The following is an 8,592-nucleotide window of genomic DNA, read 5'->3' as shown; positions in this document are numbered from 1 at the left end:
TTGAATCAATGGAGTGTTTATGGTGGCGACAACACCAAGAAGGTGGTGAGAGTGGGGTTTTGTTGGCGAGTAAACTACCAAATAGTACGGCGCAGATTTATTAATTGCTCCAAATTTTATACCCTGGATTTCAATTTATGTGAACCCATTTGGTTGAGTACGAAATTTAAGAAAAAAAAGAAGACTTTTGAACTTGTGGTGTAAAATGAAGCACGTAAATTTTGTGTGGCTATAAATCATTGCATAAACGTAAATTGTTTCCATATAAAGAAATGAGCCATTCTTTTTGGCATGAGCCAAACAGGAAATAGATTCACATAAATTAAAACAGTGCACGTATATAAATGATCTTAATGTTCTAGTACAGGACATGGACAATTTACCGTTAAATTTAACGGGAGAAATGTTAAAAGTACTATCTGCCAGTGTCACTGAAGCACAGATGACAAAATTTTACTTAATTTAAAGAAAATGACCGTCAACCATTTTGATCTTTAGTTTCGCTAAAACCCAATTCAACGTAAAAAGTACATTCCTTTACGAATTATTCTACCTCGTACTTTACGCGTGGAGGTTTAATTTGATCCTTTTATGCTTGAAATTACGGCATTGCTCGGTTTGACCGCATAATTGTTTTGTTTTTTAATTTTCTAGTAAACATTTTTGACTTAATCTACCTCATTCTTAACGCGCCGAAGTTTGATGCTTTTTGGCTCACGAGGCACTGTTCGGTTTGATCGGATAACTGATAAATTATGCTATTTTATATTTTGATGATTTATCAAACAGTCTCGATGAACCAGTTATGATCGGTTCATTTGGCCTTGATATGATATGTTATTTCATGTTTTGATGTTGGTGAAACGTTCTCAAGGAACCAGATAGGGATCAGTTGTTATCGGTTCCTTTGGCCTTAATACGATATTTTACTTCATGTTTTGATGCTACTTCATGTTTTGATGCTGATGATCAAACGTTCTCGAGGAACCAGATAGGAACCAGATGTGATCAATTCCCTTGACCGTCGTACAGTCAACTCTACAAATGAAAAAGTTGTTGCACAGTACTGACTAGCAGCAGTGCGCAACACAGCCGTAGCTTACTAAGGCCAAACTAAAAGGCACTGTCTTTTCTCACATGTTCACTCATATATATAGAACATGATACAAGGTTTGACCTAACACTTGCAATCCAAAAATCATATTCTCTCAAATGCTAGCCGCCATAGCCTTCAAGGCTCTCTCAAGAACAAGGCTACTACAACCTCAAAGACCAAATTCCGACACTGAAGATATCTTAAGTCCTTATTTGAGCGTTTGTTATTTTGTTCTTCACTTGTAGTCCTATATTGCTTTCAAAAAGTGTCTTTGTAGGTCGGATTTCAACCATTGTTTGGTTTGGTTTCTTGACTAGAGTTAGTCAAGGTTTGTTGCTTTGTAATAGAGTTATTGCAAAGAGCTTATAATAGAGTTATTGTAAGGGGTGGGGGATTAAGAGTTTAATTTCTAGATTGCAATAGGTTGTAATCTGAAGTTTGCTCGGTTTAGTGGAGTTGAAATCCTACTAGGGTAGGTCGCAATTTTTTATCCTTTGAGCAAGGAGTTTTTCGCATAAATATCACGTGTCTATTACTTTCTGCTTATTTACTATGGGAACAGATAGAGAACCTGGTTCCCTATACTGTTTGGTGGACTCCTAGTTTCTATCAATTGGTATCATAGCAGATTTTTTCTAAAAGGTTAACACCTAGAAAAGATCTTCATCATGGTTACTCCACCAAACCTCGAGGAAGGACAATCAACCATAAGACCTCCAAGATTCAATGAAAAGTATTATGGATGGTGGAAAACTAGAATGCATGATATCATTATGGCTGAAGACTTCGAGCTTTCGGACGTGATTTGTGATGGTCCCTTTGTCCCTATGAAGGCTGTTGGAGAGGGAACAAGGATTGTTCCAAAGACAAGAAAAGAATACAATGATGTTGACCGAAAAGCTGTTGAGAAGAACTTCAAGGCGAAGAAAATTCTTGTGTGTGGTATTGGACCAGAGGAGTACAATCGTGTCTCAACATGTGAATCTGCCAAGGAAATCTGAGAAGCTCTTCAAACGACTCACGAGGGAACTACTCAGGTAAAGAAGTCCAAAATAAACATGCTTACTACCGAGTATGACCTCTTAAAGATAAAGAATGACAAGTCCATCCAAGAGATGCATATCGGTTTTACCTCCATAATCAATGAACTTCATTCACTTGGTGAAATCATTCCAACTAACAAGTTGGTCCGAAAGATACTCAATGTTCTACCAGGTTCCTGGGAGAGCAAGGTTAATGACCTGTAGAAGCTGACTATTGACAAGCTTATTAGAAATCTCAAAACTTATGAGATGAAGAGAAAGGAATATCTTGAAAGAAAAGAGCCCAAGAATGAGAAGAACCTGGTTCTCAAGGCTGCCATCAACGACTCAAGTAGTCATAAATCCGACATGGTGTATCTCACTTGAAGATTTCAAAAGATGATTCGAAGAAATAGTGGGATTCCAAAGAAAGAAAGTTCCAGCAGGGATATCAAAGGAAATTATTGTTGTCATAAATGTGAAAAGTTTGGACACTTCATTGACTGTCCTCTTCACAAGCAGGATCATTACAAAACCAACACTGATAAGGCTGCTAAGAGGAACCAGGTCCTGATAGGAAGTTCAAAAGAAGAGATGTTGTTGACAACTTGGTGAAGCAAGCTCTGGCTGCCTGGGGAGATTCCTCCAGTGAATCTGAAGGTGATGATGATCAAGGAGATACATATATGATGGTTGTTGGCAATGAATCTTCAGAATGTAAGTCAATCTTTGCACTCATGGCTAAATCTGATGATGATGAGGACAACAAGGAAGATCAAAGAAATTTGAAAACTTACTCTAATAAAAAATTGATGTCCTTAGCAAATATGTTGAGTGATGCCTATCATAGCCTCATTAAAGAGAAAAATGCTCTAATTGAAGAATTTAATGACATAGAACAAGATGAAATTAAGTGAAGTTCTTGTGAAGTGAAGAATTTAATGACATAGAACAAGATGAAATGAAGTGAACAATTGAAAATGTGTACTATGTGAATGGCTTGAAATATATCATGTTGAGTGTGTCTCAAATCTATGACACGGGAAATGAAGTGAAGTTTTTTTCCTAATCTTGCATTGCCACCAATCTCAAAACTGGTGAAGTGGTGTTGATAGCCAAAAGGTTCAAGAACATCTATGTTGCAGACTTTGATTCACTAAATGGTGGTGATTTAACATGCCTAATTGCCATTGATGATGATGTTGATTATGGCACAGAAGATTGGGTCATACAAGATTTTCTTGGCTGAAAACGTTAGTTATGAAGGACCTGGTTCGTAGGTTGAAGCAGTCAACACTGCCTGCTACTTGATTAATAGGTGCATGATCAGGTCCCCGCTCGAGATGACTCCCTATGAACTGCTCAATGGGAGAAAACCTAAGATGACTTACTTGAGAGCCTTTGGATACAAATATTTCATTCTCAATAATGGTAAGAAGGCTTTGGAAAAATTTGATGCAAAAAGTGATCTCCTCTCAAAGCAAGACATACAAGGTCTACAACAAAAAAACCTAATGTGAAGAAGAAAGTGTGCATGTGATTTTGATGAATCCAATGAATTAAGTGGCAAAGGGTCACACAATAAAAAAAAATGAAGATGGAGAATTTACAAAAGTTCCTGGTGAAGCTATAGATATTGCAAATGGAAAGACTGATTTAATGAGTCAAGTCAAGCAGAGCGATGAAGAAGATGTAGCAGAATCTCCAAAAGGCATAGAGGAACCCGGTCCCTCTATTACCTCAATTGAAGCTGAACATAAGGCTACAAATGTTGTATTAGGTACTCCTGATGCTGGACAAAGAAGTGAAAGTCATACTTCTGTTGATGTAAATGATGGATCGAATATGAAGGAACCTGGTTCCTTGAATCCTGAAGTTCAAGTATCAAACTGAATGCACAAGAGCACACATCCCCTTGAAAATGTAATCACTTCCTTAGACTCTGGTATTCAAACTAGATCTAACGCAAGGAACATCTTTGCCTTCTCAGCCTTCTTGTCTCAAATTGAGCTTAAGAAGATCAAGAAAGCATTGAAAGATGCTGACTGGATAGCTGTTATGCAAGAAGAACTCCATTAGTTCGAGAGAAACAAAGTGTGCCACCTGGTCCCTAGGCCTTTAGACAAAATAATAATTGGAATTAGGCGGGTGTTCTGAAATAAGCTTGATGTATTTGGAAACACAACAAGAAATAAAGCAAGCTTCAAAAGGTAATATGATCAATCAATAGACCATTGATACACCTATTGCCACTGCAACTCGACTAGACATGGACGAACCTGGTTCTTCTGTCAATGAAGCTATGTATAGGGGTATCATTGGGTCTATCTGCACTTGAATTCTAGCAGACCTAATATTGTCTTTAGTGTTGGATTGTGTGCTAGATTCTATTCAAGCCAAAAAGAATCTCATTTGAAGGCTGCCAAAAGAATTTTGAGGTATCTCAAGGGAACGCATGATCTGGTCCTCTTCTATCCTTTAGGAGATAATTTTGATTTGGTTGCATATGCTGATAATGATTATGCTAAATATCTGGTAGATATAAAGAGTACATATGGAATGGCATATTTTCTAGGGTGATGTTTGACCTCATGGGGTATAAAGAAATAAAACTTTATGGCTCTTTCTACTGCTGAAGATGAGTATGTGGCTAATGTCTCTTGTTGTGCACAACTTCTTTGGATCAAGCAGCAATTTGAGGATTTTGATGTGTTTGTGGATTGTGTGCCCTTATGGTGTGACAACACAAGTGCTCTCAACATGGCAAAAAAAATCGAGGCAGCATAAAAGGACCAAGCACATTGATGTGAGACATCACTTCTTGAGGTATAATGTTAAAAAGGGTCTAATTTGTATGAAGTACTGCAAGACTGAGGACCAAGTTGTAGATATCTTCACCAAGGCACTGAGCAGGGAACATTTCGAAAGAAATCGTCTGGAGTTGGGGTTGATCAATCTCAACAAAGGCCTAGTCCCCCGATCATTGGCTATGTGAAGAAGTAAAGGTACAATGCTAAAAGCTATTTTTTGGCGGAATCTAACTCAAATTTTATTTTGTCACAGGTATACGCATATGGCAATTTCAGGACAAAACAAGTAAGAGTGACATTGTACTTCTAGGAGTTTTTGCTCATATACTCAAAAATCGTCAATGAACCTGGTCCGTATGACTCAGGTTAGTAGTCTCTTCAATGCTCATATATTTTTTAAAATGCTTGAGTGCCATGTCATTAAGATATTCCCGTCTCTGTTCTAACTTTTGAAGTCCAAAACGTTACACCTCTTCTGAAGTGACTTGTTGCCCCAAAAATCCATTTCCTTCTCTCATTCCCATTCAAAAAAATGATTCTTTTCTTCTAAACCAAAATCAACCATGTCTCAACCGGAATTATCCTCTCCAAATATGCCAGAAGTGAACCCGACTCTATCACCTTCCAAAATCCCAACTGCATCTCAATCAAAACCCTAAGAAGTCTTCGATAGATTTTGATGAGGCTTTAACGGAAAGGGAACGGGGTAGATCTAATATTTTAGAGAGTGAGGCTGAAATTGTTGATGTGTTTGTAGAAGCCTTGAAGGATGGAGGAACTGGTGAAGAAACTCATGGGGAATTGGTGAATGTGCTGGAAAAGGGGAACTGAATGAGGGACCTGGTCCCTCTAGTCTGTCTCAGGATGTTGATTCTGATGATGACCGTTTTTGAGCTTTATGTTTAAATGAACCTCCAATATAGTAAAAAGGATTGGTGAAAAGTAGGCGGATTGATGATAAAGTGGAGTCACTTGCTGATGTGGTGAATGTGGAGAATGAAGTGAAACAAAATCCACTTGTGAGAAGGAATTCAAAGAAGAGAAAAATGGCAAAAAGAAAGTCGGCTGAGAAAGACGCAACGGATGATAAGGGTGAACAGATTAAGAAGGAGAAGAGGGGTACCTAACCGCTTAGGAAAAGAAAGGGCAGTGTGATTGAGGAGCCTGGTTCCCTACAAAAGCAAAAGGTTGAGTTATCAGAGTTGGAGAGGAATGAGACTCTGAAGTCTTAAAAAGTGTTGTTGGGCAGAGTATTTGACTTTGATATTGCTGAAAAATAGAGGAACGTCTTGACATTTTTTAATTCCAAAAATAGAATCACCTCTTTGTTCCTTCGAGTCCCAAAGTATATAAAGAAGAAGTAAAAAACTTCTATGTTGTATGTGATACTCTGATGCTATATGTGAATGGGACTGAGTTTGTTCTTGATGAGCAGAAGCTTGGGATTCTTGGTGTTCTGATTGATGGTTCAGCCTGCTCAGAGAGGTAGAGAACCAGGTCCCAGTCATCCATTGGCAGAAGAGAATGCTCAGTTGAAGGTTAAGAATGAAAGATTGAGGAAACAAGTGGAGAACCTGAGTGAGCAGATGATCATTGATCAAAGGACTGTGAAGGAACGAATGGACAAGCTCATCAAAGTCTTAGCCACTTAATTTTCTTCCTTCCTAGTGACCCATGTCTTTCACCTCTTCCAAATTCCCTCAAATTTCTATCTTTTTTTTATCCTTATGTTGGATGACATTGGTACTTTAGTTGTTTAAATTGTCATATTTTTTATTAATTGAAATTGCTGTGATTTTGTTATAATTACTCTACTATGGGCATCACTCTATATTGTGCAATGATATTCACTTGTTATTCTTGTTATTTTTTATGTTGTGTTACCCAAGTGGCATGAGTTAACGTTGCTGAACTTCTTTTTGCTTGTGCTTCTTTTGTTATCCTTTTCAATGATACCAAAATGGGAAAGTTACATAGGTGTCAACAGGAGGGAGGAACATAATTAAATTGATATATTGTGTTGCGCATGAAAGATAGGTTTGCTTTGTAGGGGGAACGTTGATGTTAACAGTAGATAGGTGTCAACAGGGGGGAGGAATATAATTAAATTGATATGTTGTGTCGTGCATAAAAGATTGGTCTGCTTCGCAGGGGGAACATTGTTGTTAACATGTTGATTATAGGTCTGATCCATAGGCTTAGCGGAGATATCAATATTGAGTTTGTCATCATTAAAAAGGAAAAAATTGTTAAATTATGCTATTTGATGTTTTGATGATTTGCCAAACAGTCTCGAGGAACCAGATAGGAACTAGTTGTTGTCGCGCCCCGTTTTCTCGCAAAAGCGGGCTTCGACATGTGACAACTCTTTTAAATGGGTATTAAAAGAGAAGAGTTGTCACCTAACGGTTTAAGGTACGTTAGGGCACCTATTTGCAAATAATTTTGTTTGACTAGTCAATGCCATCAAAGATTGGGTAAGGGCTCAAGTTACCTCAAAGAGAAGGTGTTAGGCACTCTTTGAGGTCCACAACGGTGGGTCCCGGCCGAATTTCAAACTATGTGGATTATATGATTAAACTAGGTGAGCACATAAAGAAAGATATGAAAGTTGAAAGTTCTATTATAGCATAAACCAACGTAAGGAAAATAAACAATATGAATAATTGGTACAGATTTAAGGATCACTAAGGATTACAAAAGCGTCAACCTATTTTAGTGAATCAATCCTTTAGCAAGCATGTAAGGAAAAAAGGGGGGTCCTAAGTTTTTTAACCTAAAGGATCGCCCCGTGCAACATAAATAATACTTCGCAACTCTCTTTAAGTAGGAGTTGCTCATCTTATTCAGCGGGCACAGACTATCATCTCCTGCTACCCAATTATTATGTTAAAATTATTTACTTAAAAGCATTCTAATTCAATTCTAAGTCGTGCCCTATGTGTGCACTACCCGTCCCACGCCTATGGTCCAGGATGCTTTGGACCTATTATTTAAGTGGTTCTAGACTTTACTTAGGTTGCTCAAAATGATAAAACTAGTCGCACATTCAAAACAAGTAGGACTGCACATAATAGCAACGAGTGGCTCATGTTAGCCTCCACACATAGCAACAAAGGCATGCAAACAAATTTTCAGATTATGCAGTGAAGAGTCGTGAGCAATTTTAGAATTAAGATGTATGAAAGTCGTTTAAACCTATAGGCATAGCTTCTATGTGACCACATGGCTTAATAAAATCACATGGGTAGTGCTGCTACTTAGATTATCGAAATTACAGATTATAAGTGTTACTAAAGTCTATAGACATGATCTTTAGGTGGTACGCGCCTGGGCAGTGAAGACATTGGAAAAAAAAAACTCAAAATTACTCATTTTGATCCTATTGTTATGTTTTCTAAGCGAGTAGCAATATCCTATAGGCATGCTCTCTAGTAGTTGATATTCGAACACCGATTCGTCATGCTTGTTCCTATATGCATGTTGTCTAGGTGGGAAGTATGACAAGAATAACAAAACAACAATTTGATTAGTCAATTAAGGCCCTATAGACATAGTATCTAGATGAATATCGATGGAAGCCGATCTTAATTATTTCACACGATCCTACATGCATGTTATCGAACATTCGCACAATAATAGCACAAGTTGGGCAAATAATCCA

At 37.7% G+C, this 8,592-nt stretch overlaps 2 protein-coding genes across 2 annotated transcripts; both read left to right on the top strand.

The window, feature by feature from the left end:
* Positions 1-1,764: 1,764 nt before the first annotated feature.
* Positions 1,765-2,097, top strand: LOC138902482 (uncharacterized). Its single transcript, XM_070190351.1, has one exon. It carries the CDS (start codon positions 1,765-1,767, stop codon positions 2,095-2,097), a length of 333 nt encoding a protein of 110 aa, XP_070046452.1.
* Positions 2,098-3,461: 1,364 nt separating this feature from the next.
* On the top strand, positions 3,462-6,055 carry LOC138902481 (uncharacterized). Its single transcript, XM_070190350.1, has 6 exons — positions 3,462-3,612; positions 3,716-3,999; positions 4,349-4,440; positions 4,503-4,666; positions 4,757-4,853; positions 5,875-6,055. Exons 1-6 carry the CDS (start codon positions 3,462-3,464, stop codon positions 6,053-6,055), a joined length of 969 nt encoding a protein of 322 aa, XP_070046451.1.
* The last annotated feature ends 2,537 nt before the right edge of the window (positions 6,056-8,592 follow it).

The sequence above is a fragment of the Nicotiana tomentosiformis genome, chromosome 12 (genome assembly GCF_000390325.3).
Source record: "Nicotiana tomentosiformis chromosome 12, ASM39032v3, whole genome shotgun sequence".
NCBI classification, from domain to species: Eukaryota; Viridiplantae; Streptophyta; class Magnoliopsida; order Solanales; family Solanaceae; genus Nicotiana; species Nicotiana tomentosiformis.
The sequence above is the reverse complement of the archived record's forward strand: the minus strand, read 5'-3'. Positions and strand labels throughout refer to the sequence as shown.